The sequence below is a fragment of the Pezoporus wallicus genome, unplaced genomic scaffold (assembly GCF_028554395.1).
Source record: "Pezoporus wallicus isolate ANWC-B61680 ecotype Strahan unplaced genomic scaffold, APGP_CSIRO_Pwel_v1 scaffold_6362, whole genome shotgun sequence".
Taxonomy (NCBI): Eukaryota; Metazoa; Chordata; class Aves; order Psittaciformes; family Psittacidae; genus Pezoporus; species Pezoporus wallicus.
Window position 1 is genome coordinate 5,100,805 of NW_026637663.1, and position 18,282 is coordinate 5,119,086.

The window sequence follows — 18,282 nt, forward strand, 5'->3', positions numbered from 1 at the left end:
TCCTCCTACTCCATTTCAATGCAGGTAAAACAAGTTAGCTTACATCACCATAAATAATCATTATTAAAAAGTGTTGCCTACATGGATATACAGTCTCCACACGTGATGAGAATGGAGCTTGTTCATCAACTAGTGAAAGATTTGTTTTGTTTTTTTTTTTTATTTTATGGCTTCATTTTTACTCTAAAACCAAATGTTCTGTGCACAAGAGGGAAACTATCTGAGAGCAAAGAGCAGCAGGGCCAGACAACATTAAGGAGTACTGTCTTGCATAGGAGGGAAATGGTTTTGTATCGCACGCAATACTCATGAACCCATTATTGCAATACTCTCTTACACTGCCCACATTTTATAGATGACATTGATAATCTGGAAAGTTTCAAAATGTAAACTGATAAGGAACAACTTAAAAAATAAGAAACCTGTTTCTCAGTAAGAAAAGAAACTTCATGCCCTGATGTACTTTAAAGACTGGCAAATCAGAAAAACCACAGGCTGTTTACTTTCTTATGTAGCATATACAGGCAGAAGATGATCCAGTTTCCAGAGAGAAAAAAAAAACACAGACTCTTAATTCAAGCCTAACAAAGACACAGCAAACATCAGTTTTAGTACACATTGAGAATAATTGCTCTAGATATAACTTGATTAGCATGATTAGTTCAAGAGGGACTTCAGACCAAGCAGTGACATCTACTTTCTAAGGCCAAACATCTCATCATTAATGGATCACCCTCTGCAAATCTCTGACCATCTAAAAAATTCTAAATATGCAGGAGAGCTCCAGAAAACCAGAAAAATCCCCTCTTTCACCTAAACCACTCAAAAAAAAAAAAATAGACAATAAACTCTCACTTCATCAAATTAGAAGAAAAAATCTAGACCCATATTTAGCTAATATACCAAGCTTATTTTTGTAGGGTTTTGAAGTCTGCTAGGGATGGACATTCAAATCACAAAGACTAAACCCAATAACTGCTTCAACAGCAAGATACATACTGGGGGAAAAAAAAACAAAACCAAACATCACTAGTAAAGACCATTGTATTATCTACCAAGAGGCCACTGCTCATTATTTCTGTATATTAAAACAATTCCTGATCTAGCTAATCTATATACCCTTTCGACTAACCTTTTTCATCTGCCCAAAGGAACAGCCCGACAACACAACAGAGAAAGACTTTTTCACTAACTCCTCCTCAATATTTTCACAGCCAAAATGAACATACTTAAGTCCATGGGAGCTGATGAAATCCATCCTCAGGTCCTAAAGGAGCTGGTGAATGAAGTTGCTAAGCCACTGGCCATCATATTTGAAAAATCATGGCAGTCAGGTGAAGTTCCCGATGACTGGAAAAAGGGAAATATAACCCCCATTTTCAGGAAGGGGAAAATGGATGACCTGGGGAATTACAGACCAGTTAGTCTCACCTCTGAGACTGGCAAAATCTTGAAGCAGATTCTCCTGGAAGGTGTGCTAAGGCACATGAAAAACAACAAGGTGGTTGGTGACAGCCAGCATGGCTTCACTAAGGGGAAATCCTGCCTGACCAATTTGGTGGCCTTCTATGATGGGGCTACAGAACTGATAGACAGGGGTAGAGCAGTTGATGTCATCTACCTGGACTTGTGCAAAGCGTTCAACACTGTCCCACACGGCATCCTTGTCTCTAAATTGGAGCGACATCAATTTGATGGATGGACCCCTCAGTGGATAAAGAACTGGCTGGATGGCCGCACACAAAGAGTTGTGGTCAATGGCTCAATGTCCAGCTGGAGACCAGTAACGAGTGGTGTCCCTCAGGGATCAGTGTTGGGACCGGTCTTGTTCAACATCTTCGTCGCTGACATGGGACAGTGGGATTGAGTGCGCCCTCAGCAAGTTTGCTGATGACACCAAGCTGTATGGTTCGGTTGATACACTGGAGAGAAGGAATGCCATCCAGAGGGACCTTGACACACTTGTGAGGTGGGCTGATGCCAACCTCATGAAGTTTAACCATGCCAAGTGCAAGGTCCTACACCTGGGTCGGAGCAATCCCAGGCACAGCTACAGGTTGGGCAGAGAAGAGATTCAGAGCAGCCCTGTGGAGAAGGACTTGGGGATGTTGGTCGATGAGAAAATGAACATGAGCTGGCTTCAGTGGGTACTCACAACCCGGAAAGACAACCGTATCCTGGGCTGCATCAAAAGGAGCGTGACCAGCAGGTTAAAGGAGGTGATCTTGTCCCTTTACTCTACTCTTGTGAGACCTCACCTGGAGTATTGTATGCAGTTCTGGTGTCCTCAACATAAAAAGGACATGGAACTGTTGGAACAAGTCCAGAGGAGGGCCACGAGGATGATCAGGGTATTGGAGCACCTCCTGTAGGAAGATAGGCTGAGAAAGTTGGGGCTGTTGAGCCTGGAGAAGAGAAGGCTGTGCTGAGACCTCATAGCAGCCTTCCAGTATCTGAAGGGGGCCTACAGGGATGCTGGAGAGGGACTCTTCATTAGGGACTGTAGTGATAGGACAATGGGTAATGGGCTAAAACTTAAATATGGGAAGTTTAGATTGGATATAAGGAAGAAGTTCTTTACTGTAAGGGTGGTAAGGCACTGGAATGGGTTGCGAGGGAAGCTGTGAAAGCTCCATCCCTCGCAGTGTTCAAGGTCAGACTGGACAGAGCCTTGGGTGGCATGGTTCAGTGTGAGGTGTCCCTGCCCATGGCAGGGAGGGTGGAACTAGATGATCTTAAGGTCCTTTCCAATCCTAACTATTTTATGAGTCTATGATTCTAACTCTCTCCTAAGCTGGCTCTTAGTAACTCAAGGAAAACAATAATAACCCCACTGACCTGGACACACACAAAAGAAACAACCATACTTGAACAATCACTGACTTTCACGAAATAATGCAGCAATCAAATAACTTTTAAAAGCAATGACACAGCAGTCTGCCCAGAAATCAGCTCCAAAATTATTCTGTACCTGCGATGGATGCATGCCATTTTCATCATCTTGACTAAAATGGTGTTCCCATGTAAAGCTCTAGCACAGTTCCAGAAAGTGCCATCACTTAACACATCTATCTCTGAAATATGGATACACTAACAAACTTCCTAGACACATAAAAAATGGCAAACTGTAAAATACCCAATACAGAAGTCTACAAATCAGTTTTTATCTCTGCAGAAGAAAGGACTGTATCAAATCAGGTCTATGCAGCCTAGCCCCCAGATATTATTGCAACTGTCCTGAGAAAAACACTCCAACAAAGACAACTTTTATCAGTCTGGATATTAACCCAGGAAAGTAGCGCCTGTCATTATCTTAACAGTTACATTGGTTCAGACCAGCAAGACCACCTAGCTCATCAGTTTGTCTCCAACTGGCCATTAGCAGATGCTGAGGGAAGAGTAAGAACAGGACAAGCAATTAACCCACTTATACTAGGGCGAATGGGACTGGAGGATTCATCCTTTTTGTCTTATTTCAAGAAAAAAATCTTCAAGGCAGGCATCAAAATATGTAAGTAGTGGGGTTTGGTAGTCAGAAGCATGAAGAGCTGCTGCAACAGTATCTATGGTGCACCTCATGCATTACCAAAATCATTCCCACATTCACTCTAGCTTTTTGCCAAGTATTTGCTGCCTACTTGGATATCACAAACATAAGCAAAGCAGGGCTGCATCAGAATTAAACAGCATGTCTGCAGCACCAATGAAATATTAAGACAGTCTAACTATAAATCAAGGAGTTAATTAACATGCTGCCATATTGGGTCCTCTCGCCTAGGTTGGGAAGATGTCAGAACTGCAGCAAGCTGTAGAGTATCACCTTCTGAGTATCCTTCATCTACAGTGCTACAGCTAATACACTACAGAACAGATATTTTAATAATCTCAGCTAAAGCACAAACAACATTCCTCTACACAGCATTTTTAGTATTAATCTTGAAGGACTAGTAAACTAATTCTCTCTCTGTATATAGTTTCAAAGTCTGGGTATGACAAAGTTTTTTGCCACAGATCCTACTCCTCCGATCCATTAAGTCATCCCATGTACCAAATCTGACTGCCATCTTTGCCCACTTCTAGGGCATATAGTAGAAAGGAGACGGAAAAAAAGGTGAAAGCTAAATGGCTGAGCTAAAGGACAGAATTGTGGCTTAATCTGAATTTCAAACCCACGCACGGTTATCACATTTGCTTCACAAGAAATAAAACAAGAATGAGATAAGTGCATGATATTCTCATGGTGTAAATAACTAAGAACTACATTTTATACAGCAGTCAGCCAGACTGTTTACATTAATTCCATAAGAGTAGCAATGAACGCACTCAGATTTGTTGTGTAGTGGTAAATAAAAAAGAAGTACTTTGAATGATCACACATGTCCTTTAACTGAAAAAAACAAATACACCCATTTAATCATTTGGATCATACTACCAATAACCTATCTATCAAATACATATTTAATGGACAGGAAATTGATGGATACAGGCACGTGTAACAGGAAAAACCAACAGTCCATAAAACAATATATGTAAAATTACTTCAAAAGTAATTTCATGTGTTTTCAGTTTCAACAAGTCATATATGGAAATATCAGAAAATGCTAAATATTTTGGTCATATTACGTAATATATTCTCTTCTTGCTTGAATGCACAGCAGGTTACAGCATGGTATTACATTATAAAGGCAGTAAATGGAAATACTAGTATTAGGATGGCAATATCTTGGACTTACAATAAGACTATTTTAAAGCCCAGGAAAAATTATGTCATGTCTTCTTGAGGACTACACATCCTGAATAAACATTACAGCAATATCACACTAACATTATATTAAGCAATTATTTTCTATTTTCTACACTTTTTCTTTTTTAAAACAGGTCAGTTATGAAATTTTGGGTTCCTGTAAATGCAGGAAGTCCGCTGCACTTAACAGACTAACTTCTGACTTTGTATAATCAGTGCCATATTGCGTACCAAATGTACTATTCTATATACAATTTTCCATTTTAAAACTTTAAAAAAATAGTATTTAAGAATTACTTAACAAGAGTATTTTTATGATAGCAAAGCACCTTAAGTCCCCACTATACATGACTTTAAATGGTTTTTGCACATACTGCTGGAAGAAAATAATGGATAAGGCTGTTGTGATATGTCCAGATTCAGCACTAATTAAGCACATGATCATGCACTTTGATGAACATGAGGGCCATCCCCTTAGGGAAGTGATAACTTTGCTCCCACAGACCAAGAGAGGATACACGCAGCTTTTCCCTTAGAAACTCTCTGCCAATAGTTTGTCCTGTCTTCCTATACAAAAACACCACTAAAAAATTAGGAAAGGCACCTGTGAAATTCACTACTGGCAGTGCAAAAGATGTGTAGATCACTTATAATCAGTGTGCTTAGCCTTTTGCTGTGGCTGTGAAGTTTCAAATAATATAACTAAGATCTTTAAATATTTTTCTGAGAAATTTGTTGGGAGATGAGGATCTACCCAGCAGAGCCCAAAACGTCCATAATCTTATGGCTCTTGCTACAGTCATCTGTTCTTTTTGCTTGAATGATATGGAAAAGGACAAACAGAGGACATCATCCGAGTTTTGTGAGTATTCTTTCTAGGCATCTGGAAAAGAAAAGATCTCCTTCTGGAAGACTAACTCTGAAAGTCCATTAAAAAATATCACCTTCTATTTAGAGGTACCTTTAACGAATATTTAAAGCAAGATCACACATCTTATTGGTCTAACTTACATCAGCATCTGAAGAAAGATTAGTGATCAAGCAAAGACACTTCTTACTATGTCTTTATTAAGAGCTTTTTCTCACCTATAAACTTTATACACCATCCCATAAGAACATAATGCATGAAGTACAGACCAAAACTCAGACTACTAGTAGGCTTAATGTGTAGACTTGTAGACAAGTTTCTTCATTAGCTAATACGTAAACAATTTTGAAGAAGACTTAAAATTAGCCCAGAAATATCTTTTCTGTTTCTTTTATCGAGACATCCTCTTACTTGGTTAACTTTTTCTTGCTAAAGCCAATCAAAAATACTTTCTTTGCATGAGAAGCAGTCCAGTTTGTGCTCCAGTTTCATTCAGAGTCCTGCATAACTCACTATGATCTGGATATGAAAAATTCAAAACTCAAGCGTTAGTTTAGTACAAATAGTGTTGTTTAGAAATGCTATGCACAACAATACAAGGCCTGGGTATGTTCTGAGCATGTATTTAATTGGTAGAATATAGTCAGGGTTCAAAAAGTGAATATCCAGATATCAGTATGAGCAACATTCCTTCCCAGTGCTGCCTTTGCAGATTTTCTCCAATACACTAAAAAAAAAAAAAAAAACCAAAAAAAAACACCCCACCACAACCACATAAAAAAAAAAAAAAAAAAAGAATAAATAAAAAATCTTATAATCCCAGGTAGATCACCATCAACTTGTCATGAGTGACTTTCAATCTAACATTTACTGTGATAACACAAGATATATCTGGTATACTCTGATGACGTATTGCATGATATTTTGGGATCTATTTATACCTTAAACATTGGAGTACTTACTGATTGCCTCCCTTTTCAACACTTTAAGCCATAAAAAAAGAAAAAAGAAAACAAAATCCATTTAAAGTAAGTATTTCAATAAATCTCAGTCACAGATAAATTTTACTTCACTTAAGTCTGAATCAGACATTTCAGCTTATGTTCATGCTAATGAAATTCAGATAAACTACCCTGGCTGCAGGCCAATTGACTTCTGGCTGAAGAGTACACACAGCTGGATGCCTGTAAATCAGGCAGGACACAATTTCTGCATACAGGTTAATTACTGTTCTGCGTCACCAATGTATAAGAGTACAGACACTAAGCCAGAGATCTCAAAACAGCATTTTGCCTGCCTGGCAACTGTCTAATAAAAAAAAACAAACAAAACCAAAAAAACCCTCATTTTCCTGTCTGTATCATATTGCATAATGTGAACATTTATAAAGTAGACTACACCAAAGCAAGAGGGATAAAGGGAAAATTACACCCCTATGGATGTAAAGAGAGATAAATGTTCACTTTAAGTCACCACAGATCCATGCTGACATCAGAAGAATCGGTTCCATCTTCTCATTTCTCACTGACACCATTACTCAGACAGTAGGATTTGTACATACATAACATGAACTGAGTACATCATCTAGTAAGTTTCTTTCTTAAAAATACTTCATTCTGACAAATAAAGATGTTTTGTTATCAGAGGTATTTTACGTAACTATAGACTTTGTCTTTCTAGAAGAAAATCACGGATAAGGCTAATCAGTATCCTTTTCATTCTACAAACTAAATGAATTTAAATTATTCTTTTTCACTTTGCAAGTGTAGTTTTAAATCTAGTTCTGCTTATTTTCATCTAGAAATCCAACACTAAGAAAGCCACATTTGCATAACTACTTTTAGTGTGATAAATATGGCCACCTTAAAGATCAATGTCAGAAAAAAGGAAGCAGCAGGGAAGGCAAAGACCCACTTCATCATAACAGATAAAAAGCTGAATGATAATGATAGCATGATTATTGCTTGACACTTTTAATCAAACAGTTCGGGGAGAGTTAGCCATAAAACAGAAGTTTAAAGTTTAATAAAGGAATGGACAAATCACACCACTGCAGCTATTCAGTGAAATTAAAACTTTAGGAAGACAGTGGTCAGCCATTACTTTGCTTTTGTAGTCGGCTCAAAAAATTTCATGAGCACTTTCACAAGAATGTGTTTTCAGGTCTCCCACTCTCTCCCTCACAAAAAGGGTAAACTTTGAGCAAATGATAATAAATTCCACTTAACAATATAAGCTTCTTGAAGCCAAAATGTTATCCAAAGCATTCATTTATTTTTAGCATCAAGATCCTTGACCCAGACTATAAACTATTTCAAACAAGCAATGACTTCTTGTAGTGATTTCAAGAATCTTAGAGAAAATTATAATTTTCACAGGAACATAGTTCTTTAAAATAAGTACTAGTTGTTTCCTGTAACATCAAAGTATTTCTTCTGTCTACTAAAAGCATTGTCATGACTTACTCACTCAATTTGTAACACTATTTTTCTGATTGCATTTGTGGATTATAATGACAGACATCCTGCAGTGCTGCAGTTTGTAAACTGCAAAGAAAGTAGTAAACAAGTGGTCTATTGTTACAGAATTTTACTCTCCCATCAGGTAACCTCTTTAGTCAGCACCACCAAAAATCTGCCTCAAAATAGTCTTATTGACCCTGATCACCAATTTCTTTTTTCTGTAATTCTGCAGAAAAAACTCTGTTATATCCTAGGAAGAAGACATAGCTCCTCTATTTCAAATGAGAATTATCACCAGAACTTAAACCCCAAGAACCTTAGAAGTCAGGCACAGAGCAATGCATTCACAGAGTAAAACCAGTGTTTCTTTCATCACCTTCTTAATAATCTACTCCTTTGCATTTTACCTCTTACATTCCACGTCACTGTTAGAATTGCATGAATCTTGTATCTGCACACAATCTCACAAAATTTACAATCATCACCAACCCAGGCCAACTCATAAGGAACAGTTATCTGAGCATGTGAGGGATTATACCCAGCAGAAATACCTCGAAAATTCAACATGTTGCTTTACAACCTCTGTACCAATGTTCGTATCTAAAACTGACTTAATATGTGTTTTGAGATGGTATATCCAGTATGTTACTGAGGCTTACATTCTGCACATACTGTACAATTTAAATCCAAAACTTAACAATTTTAGATCCAAGACAACCAAATCAAGTTCTCAAAATATATGAATGTAACAGGTATTACAGGTTGGTAGAATAGTGTTTGCAACTCAAAATGGGTAAACTGAACCTCCACAATGAATACCAGTATATTGCAAAATAGAAATGCCAGAAGGCTGAAAATATTAAATAAAATTGTTAATCTATTTGGCCTTTCAAAAATTACCAGAACCTGGCATAAAAATTATAACAGCCTAGTTTTACCAAAACTAGGTTTTCCTTTTTAAAATCTAAAACCAAGAACTGAGCTGTTAAAAGCTAAATATTAACTGCAAAGAAAAAGGACTTACCTTCCTGTCTGTTATTTTTCCTTTTTAGCCATTTTTCTACAGTTTCTGCACTAACACTTTCCGAGACAAACTCATCCAGTACCTGGGGGTGAAGAGAAAGATAGGCCTTCACTTTTTCATCTGTTAAACCTGAAAGAGAGAATATTAATTGATTACATTATTGGTATGAAATTCTTCACATGAAAAAAATATCTGTATGTCAGCAACAGCCAGACAGAACAATATCCAGTTAAAAAAAGGAGCTGTCATTCAGAAAACAGTAGAAGCAGATCATATCCATGAAAGATACTCTGTACAAGAAAAGTCCTCTGCAGTAGACGTAAACACTACCTGGGAGAAACAGCCAAGAAGAAATATACTACTATGACTCTAACAGTATTTATTTCCAAGATATGCAAGATAATGTACTGGTAAAGAAACCGGGTAGAAAGATATAGAAGTGAACTGGTATTTCTCGTAGAGCATCAAATTCAATATTCTCATGGCAAGTGGCAGCAAAAGCAACAAAAACTCTTATGCAACACTGAAATCAAGTGCAACGTTTAAGTATTGGAGTTACTTAAGTAACTTTAGAAATATAAACTTTCACATGCATGCCCTCTGTTGCCTTAGTAATTGAGTTATCAAGATAAAAGTAACTGTAGATTAAAGGCCTTTACAATATCTACAATAAAAAGAAAACTCCAGTATAAATTTTGGAAAAAGAAGCAAGATTCAAAATCTCAGATCATAACACTCCCTAAAAAAATTCCAAAAATTCGTACAGTTACAATCTGATCATAGAATAGCTAGTGTTGGAAAGGACCTTAATATCATCTAGCTCCAACCCCCCCCACCATAGGCAGGGATGTTGCCCAAGGCTCTGTCCAGCTTTGCCTTGAACACTGCCAGGGATGGGGCAGCCACAACCTGTTCCTTGGGCAATCTGTTCCAGGGCCTCACCACTCTCACACTAAAGAGCTTCTTCCTTGTATCTAACCTGAACTTACCTTGTTTAAGTCGGAAGCCATCACTCCTTGTCCTATCGCTACAGTCCCTGATAAGGAGTCCCTCTCCTGCGTCCTTGTAGGCCCCTTCAGATATCATACTCCTCACAAATACCCTGAACAAAACTACTGGCCACAGGGAAGTGAACACAAGAGCGCCAAGGCTTTCAGGAGACAGGAATGAAGCACACCTGTCCTGTGGAACAAAGCTCCAGGCTGCCACAGAGGGACCAGGTATCTGAGTACAAAAGCCTTAATGAGATCTGAGGGGAAAAGGGTAACACCACTGTAATGACTAAATACACCTTCTCCTCTTGTGTTGTGTATATAAACGTGATTGTAAATCCTCTACAGAAAGCAGCATAGGTTCAGCAGAAGAGAAACTTCCTTCTGAATAACCCTGACCTCTTTTAGATAGTATTTGTGCTATAAAATCAGTTTTCCTAGTTTATGCTTCATGCAGTATCAGAACATGCTGAAAACAGCAATGGTGTAATTTAAAAGCTAGTCAATGACTGTATCCTTTAAAATGTCTTACAAATGTTTATTATGAAAGCCTTCAGGAAGCAATACCAGAACACAAGCCAACAACTCCCACCTGCAGAGGCCAACCACATATGCCATTCTCCCCACACCAGCTGCACTACATCATTCCCACCACATCAGCCCCCACCAGCTCAAACCTGTTCTAATATATTCTTTCTCTTAATCCACATAGGCAGCAGCTCCTGGTGGATATTATAGCCTTAAATAACAATTTTCCCACTTACAGGCAAGAATCTCCAAATCTGGATAACTGACTTAAAAGAGCTAAGTGAGCATCCTGATTTTCATTAGTAAAGATGGAAAGTTTCTCCCTAAATTGGTAAGAGCAGGAGATAATCAGTAAGCAGGGCAAAAACAAACAAATCCCCACTACTTTGATTGTCTAACCTTAGGTGATATTTTGTAAACTTAAATCATACGGCATCTATAAAAAAGTACATGCGCCACACGAACAGAAAAGATTTTTCACCCAATACAGGTATCACATCACATACGGAAAACTCAAGACTAATTAATATAACTTTGCTCAACTAAGAAAAAGTCTAATTTCATACCTACAGAAACTGAAAAGAAAACGTGTTTGGAGAGTCATTCATAAAGAACATACTGTTTCGAAGATTTACTAAACCATCAGAAAGTCATTAAAATGTATCTGCATTTTAAGTTCTGCATGAAGAAAAGATCAATACAGGTTGGTCACACAATGCCTGCTACTTCCAGACTGTCTTTAGATTGTAAACACACACTTTTTCTTTCCATAAAGAAACTAGGAATTAAAAAGCTAGTAAAATCAGCAACTGAAATTCTGCAGGGGTTGATCTGTGTTCTCAGTGAAAATAGTTTTAACTTTCCTATGTATGCAGTCTGCATTCTTTGACTTCAATCTACGTATTTCCTGGACTCAAACCTTTATGGGTTGTGTGTTTTGTAATAACGCACATCAAAATTCAATGAAATGACAATCTGAAGTAAGACTTCTATTTCCATGTCATGAGTTTAATTTCCATTCCACACATCCTGCAATTTCAGCAACTTGAGGATGAAAACTCTGCTTTAACATTATACAGTCATAGAATCATAGACTAGTTAAGGTGGAAAGGACCTTAAGATCATCTAGTTCCAACCCCCCTGCCATGGGCAGGGACACCTCACACTAAACCATGCCACCCAAGGCCTCGCCCAACCCAGCCTTGAACACCGCCAGGGATGGAGCATTCACAACCTCCCTGGGCAACCCATTCCCGTGCCTCACCATCCTCACAGGAAAGAATTTCTTTGTTCTATCCAACCTAAACTTCCCCTGTTTAAGTTTGAACCCATTACCCCTTGTCCTATCACTACAGTCTCTAATGAAGAGTCCCTCCCCAGCATCCCTATAGGCTGCCTTCAGATACTGGAAGGCTGCTATGAGGTCTCCACGCAGCCTTCTCTTCTCCAGGCTCAACAGCCCCAACTTTCTCAGCCTATCTTTATACGGGAGGTGCTCCAGTCCCCTGATCATCCTTGTGGCCCTCCTCCGGACTTGTTCCAACAGTTCCATGTCCTTTTTATGTTGAGGACACCAGAACTGCACACAATACTCCAGGTGAGGTCTCACAAGAGCAGAGTAGAGGGGCAGGATCACCTCCTTCGACCTGCTGGTCACGCTCCTTTTGATGCAGCCCAGGATACGGTTGGCTTTCTGGGTTGCAAGTACCCACTGAAGCCAGCTCATGTTCAGTTTCTATCGACCAACACCCCCAAGTCCTTCTCCACAGGGCTGCTCTGAACCTCTTCTCTGCCCAACCTGTAGCTGTGCCTGGGGTTGCTCCGACCCAGGTGTAGGACCTTGTACTTGGCATGGTTAAACTTCATGAGGCTGGCATCAGCTCACCTTGCAAGTGTGTCAAGGTCCCTCTGGATGACACTCCTTTCCTCCAGCGTATCAAACAAACCACACAGCTTGGTGTCACCAGCAAACTTGCTGAGGGTGCACTCAATCCCACTGTCCATGTCAGCGACAAAGATGTTGAACTAGACTGGTCCCAACACCGATCCCAAGGATCGGGAAAAGTGATTCATGGGAGCTGATATATGAAACCCTACAACAGTCTTTAAGTTACCCTCCTTTATTTCATTAAATCTAGATGTGCAGGTGTGCTTTTTTAATGCCAAATCTGCAGATGGAAGCAAGCAGGACAGGACTTACAACTATATTTGCACAGTTGAAAAGGAATAACTTCTACATATTTTCTACATAGATTAAGGCAGAGTCATCCATTCTTCCAAGTGCTAGTCTACTGTGTTGAAAAATACAACCATAGACACAAACCCCACAACCAAACCCAGCAAGAACCTATCAAAAATTCACAAAATTTAATGTTAAGAAATAGTGCCATTATTAGAAAGCAGCCTTTTGAAGAAGCTTAAACACTTTGTGGCTTACATATATTAAGGCAAAAGTGGAAATAGAGCTTTTCAAGAAATGCTGGGGTTTATGCAAGTGTTTCACCTTACTATCTTTTTGTTTATTTCATTTATTATAGGCTTGGATGATATAAAATAGGCAAAATTCAATCCAAAACAGAGGGCAGAAGACATCCTGTGCCCCTAACAGCACCCAACAGGGAACTCCTTGATTAGTAAAAGGCATTTTACTGCCAGAGAGAACCACCCTTCTGGCAGGACACTCTTTCTGGGATGTTCAGCATGGGAAGCATGAATCAAATAATACAAAAGAAACAATCATATTTACTTACAGTATTTCTATAAACTGATGCATTGGTGTACTCTACCAAATAAACAATAGCCCTTTTTTTCCATGCTGCATATGCCTGAGGCTTAAGCTTTTAATCTGATTTGGCATAGCTCATGCCAGTCTACCAAAATTTTGGGTTTGTATTTTATGGTTGGAGTTTGGGTTTCTTTGGTGGTGGTGTTTGTGTTTTTTTTTTTCTTTTAAATAACTCCTTGGCTTTCAGTAGATAGAGCATGTATGACAGTGTTTTGGAGGGGTCTGCGTTTGGGTTTTTTTCCCTACAGATACTACAGGAAACAGTTTCTTTTTCCCTGAAATTAATAGAAGAATTAGATACAGTTAAAGACAAAATTATGTGTGGATTTCTCCCTCTTCTTATTTTAGTAAACCAACTACATAAAATACAAATATTTTTACTAAATACCACAATCCAGTAATTCCAACATAAACTAGAAACCCAACCATTTGTGATAGTCTGTTTCAACAAATAACTAACTTTTCAGCGGTCCTGTGATTGAAAACAGGTTTCATTTCACTCAGGGTAAAGAAGAAAAAAGCCTTTGTCTGAAGATAATTTAGCAAGTTTAGTAGAGCTGCTTGAAGACAAATAGTTACTCGTGTAGTTTACGAACCACCACAGTGTATCAGGACTAGACCACTGGTGCTTCAAAAGCATAACTACGCAGACTGTTCTTGTTGGTACTTAAACTAAAAGCCAAACAAAACCAAAAACCCCAGCACCACCACCACCTTCCAACATATCTCCGTTTCTGTGTGTCATTCAAAGCCAGTGTGAGTATTGCAGGCTGCCTGATTTAATGACTGCCTGTCCTGCTCAAGCCTGGATTCCCCTTTTGATCTACTGGTAAAGGTTTGGTTTCAAGAACTCCAACATTTCATTAGTGATAACATCAGCAGAATCTTTTAAGAGATCAACTGAATTCACAAGCAATCTCCCACTGCCCAGTGTAAGTAAGCAAACAGCTTCATAAGTCACAAAAACCCTGTAGCACAAAAATTAATAATTACTCATACTAAAAATACTAATACTCAGAAAATTAGGGATTGCTGTTGCAGCTGAGCATACTGTGCAAGCACATAATTTTGCATGTACTGGCACAAATATTTTTCAAGAAGCCTCAAATGAGTGATGACAGGATTCAAAGGAAATGTATCTTTGAACAACCAATAAAGAATAAAGTGTAACAGTGACACAGCTTATAGAATAGTAAGACTGATGTAATAAATGCGTTCATATTCACTCTGTTGATTACCACAATCCTCATAATGTCTATGTTAGGGTTTAGGAGAGACAGAAACTGTAAACACTGTCACAGCCCTTACATGCTGCTGTCTTCTTTAGATGGAAGCAAAACACACTTTGGAAAATAACTTAGTATCAACACTTCATTAAAAAAAAAAAAAAAAAGAGAGTATAAATCACTGTTAGTTCTATCTTAATGGGAAAACTGCTTTTTGAGAGATGTGACAAAGTATACCAAACTCAGCATCTTAGAAACTCACTTTACTGGTTTAAATTGTAATGACACTGCAAGGCAACACTGTGGGCTTGTCTACACCAGTAAATCGAGTATGTCTAGGTTTGTTCACTGACCTGAAACCCGGTGGCTCACAATTTCCTCCACCCTTATTGTTGAGCTCTCTTGACCTCCGACTATAAAAATGAAGAAAAACTGGAAAAGGAACACATGCTGACTGCCTGCTGCGAACCACTCCTGGCCCTCTCCTACTGCAGAGCAACTTCCTGGACTTGCCTGGAACATCCCAAGCTGGCTTTGGCCAATGCCCTGACAAGAACCATTCTGACAATTCAACAGTATAGCTAAAAAAACTAATTCAGTACATAAGAATGCTGCTTCACACTGCTTATTTACTATCCTAGATATAGCATAGCTGAATTCAAAAATAAACTAAGACACAAAACCTCCTTCAAACATCAATTATCAGTAATTATTCCTCGCCTTTGGGCCTGTCTCCAACAGCATTCTTTTTCACAGGAAAAAAAAAAAAAGGCAAAAAATCACTTGAAAGTTATATTTTTGATTTCAGATTTTTTGGTGCCTAAAATATTTAAAACATTTCTTAGATATTAGATAACCTGTGTAGTACTGAATCAATTAATGGCTCCACTCCCTGACTCTTAATCCATGTCATACTGCACTCTCCTCTGAGAATAGCTTCACTGAGCTCAGTATAAAGCAGAACTGACTGTCAATGAGCTGAAAAGAATTGAAGCCTAGAGCTATGTTTAAAAATCTGCTCCATTTAGCAACATGAGTCAGTCACATCATTAGCAATTCTTGTAATTTTTTCATTAGTGTTGTGGTATTTGGCTTTTTTTCTCAAACCATTATAGCTTAATCAAATCTCATGATTAGGCAAGAATTTTAGTTTTCACCTAAAGTTTCTGGTTCCCAGGCTGGGGGCACAGGGGGAAGCAAAGGAGAATGGATAAAAATTCATGAGCCAGCCTAATACTTACGGAGGCTCAGCACTGTATCCCAGAACAACTTACACTGTAAAAGACTGCAGTCATTGCTTTCCTCAAACCCCTAGAAATAGGGTTTGATGCATATAACATGCCTTTCACCCAGCTGGACAGGATCTAATGGTTTGAACACACATTGTGAGGCTATACATGGGTCAATATAAGCAATCGGATGGATTTTATGTATCAAGAAAGCTTTTCTTAAAGAGGAAAGGAAGTACCTATAAATACTAAACATTTTGTATTGGTTAACATTTAAACAATAAAACATACATTTTAAAAATAATAAGGAAAAAAACAACAAACAAACAACTGGCTTGTTTGGCTTTAATAAGCAACTCTTCCCCGAAATTAAAGGGGCCACAGAGCCAAAGCAAATATGAGCAGTCATAATCTCTCTAAGTAACAATATATTGCACCACACAGAAAATCTGCAAGTTGGAGAGGGTGGAAAGGAGGTCACGCTGACACACTCTTTACAGATAAGGTATTATCTGAAACAGAAAACAACCTTACCTCAAATACAAGTGAAAAAAATGTATAATAGTAAAATCAATTTCCTCATCTGGCATACCAAAATGATGAGATGTGGCACACATCCTCAAAATCAGCACTAGAAAATTAATACCATATTTGTACCAAAAAAAAAAAAAAAAAAAACTTAAAAATATCTGAAAGTAATCCAGAAGAGCTAATTTGAACACAACTTTGCCCATGTTCTCCTTTATTTAAAGCTGTCTGGCCCCATCTCTTTCTTATACAAGTACCACCTCTCTGTATCTTTCTACAAATATTATAAATTATATTTGTAGTTATTTGCAAAAGCATTCAAGGCATGTGTGTACATTGCTTCATTTGGATTAAGCATTAATCCCATTAAATCAATCCCTTCTTTGTTCAGAGCATCAGGATTCAAAATCACAGGCACAGTCAGTTTTGGAATATCCTTTTCAAGTCAGACTTTTTATCTTAATCCATTTAAGTACACAGGAATGTAATGCAACCAAGTGCCCAAACTCTGTGAATCCTGGCGTTACTGGTGCGTCAAAAAGCATAATCACTAATGAGAAGCAATCAGAATGGTCAAACCTCTTGTTGATTTTTCTTTTCTTGAAAAAAATCAGTTCATAGCCTCATCCATGAGCAGCTCCATTCATGTTTTTTGTCCCTCCTCCTCCAACTCCCACCACCATTGCTAAAGGAAAAGCAATACACAGCTCCAGCGCTCACAGTATTAGCAGTGAGAAACAATAATGCGGTACACAAAAATACTATACTGTTGTGATTTGGGTATTTAAAAGGGGAATATAATAAATTTTATCATTATCATTTCAAATCTTCATATAAAGATGACTGTTTAACTGTGCCAGCTTCCAGATACTGCATAAAACTGCAGGCTCTATATATATTTACATCACAGCTTCACCCACAATCAGGTGCAGTCACCCATGCAGCAGCTACAGTACAGCAGCCCAAAGAACACAATGCAACATATCAGACAGGATGCCAGCAGCACCGCTTCAGTTTCAGAAAGAGAAATACCAGCTCAGCCAAACAGCGATGGAATGTGTTCATACAGAAAGAACACCAATAACCACCTCTTCTTATACCTTGCAATTCAAACTCGTTATTCCTGATGGAAAAGCCATAGATGTATCTTTGCACCTGAACATGCCAGATGAGCAAGATGTGGACATAAGCACCTTTAGTTTCCACCACCTTCCACAGTGTTTTCTGATATTACCAGCCTCTTGCAAGCTTGAACCCTAGACATCTACAGATGGTTATGTCTCCCAAAATCCAGGGCTCAAGAACTGCAAGGTACTGGCACCTCTGAGCACTGCTTCAGTATTAAGTTAAAAAGCAAAAAGCCATATAAGAGTGTTGATGAAATCAGTTCACATTAGGTGATGAAATCAGTTCACATTAGGTGATAGCCTACACTCTTTCCATAGGAAATACATATACGCTTAATGGGGTGAATGTATTCCTAATCTGAATAATCATTTTTCACAGGGTATCAAAAACACACTTCAAATTGTCTGAATGGCATAATGCTGGGCAGTATGTATAGTGTTACACTCTAATACTATCCATCATTTTATGCATGGGGCTTTTTAAATCTGACTTCCTTTCCTGGTTTGAGAGTAGCTTCCCTCCAGTTCTCATTAGTATACTGCAGTACACACATTGAGGGGTCTGTATAAAGCTTTGCTCCCCTTCCAAGTGCACGATGGGACCAAATTTGGGAAATTACTGAACACTTTGCAAAAAACTAACAGAAGGAATATAGATATGCTTTAGGACTTGCAAACTTCATGAAATTAATTTCAAGTCTTTGCTTGAGGAAAAAGTTTTGTATCATCGTAAGGTTACTGGTAAAAATAATCATCAACATAAAAATCA

At 38.3% G+C, this 18,282-nt stretch overlaps 1 protein-coding gene across 5 annotated transcripts in view; it reads right to left on the reverse strand.

The window, feature by feature from the left end:
* PDE10A (phosphodiesterase 10A) overlaps positions 1-18,282 on the reverse strand; it is a 365,274-nt gene that overhangs the window by 94,471 nt on the left and 252,521 nt on the right. For all 5 annotated transcript variants that reach the window (XM_057406923.1, XM_057406922.1, XM_057406921.1 and 2 more), the window contains exon 2: positions 9,099-9,227. In XM_057406923.1, coding sequence (XP_057262906.1) covers positions 9,099-9,227 — 129 coding nt within the window. The remainder of the gene's footprint in view (positions 1-9,098; positions 9,228-18,282) is intronic.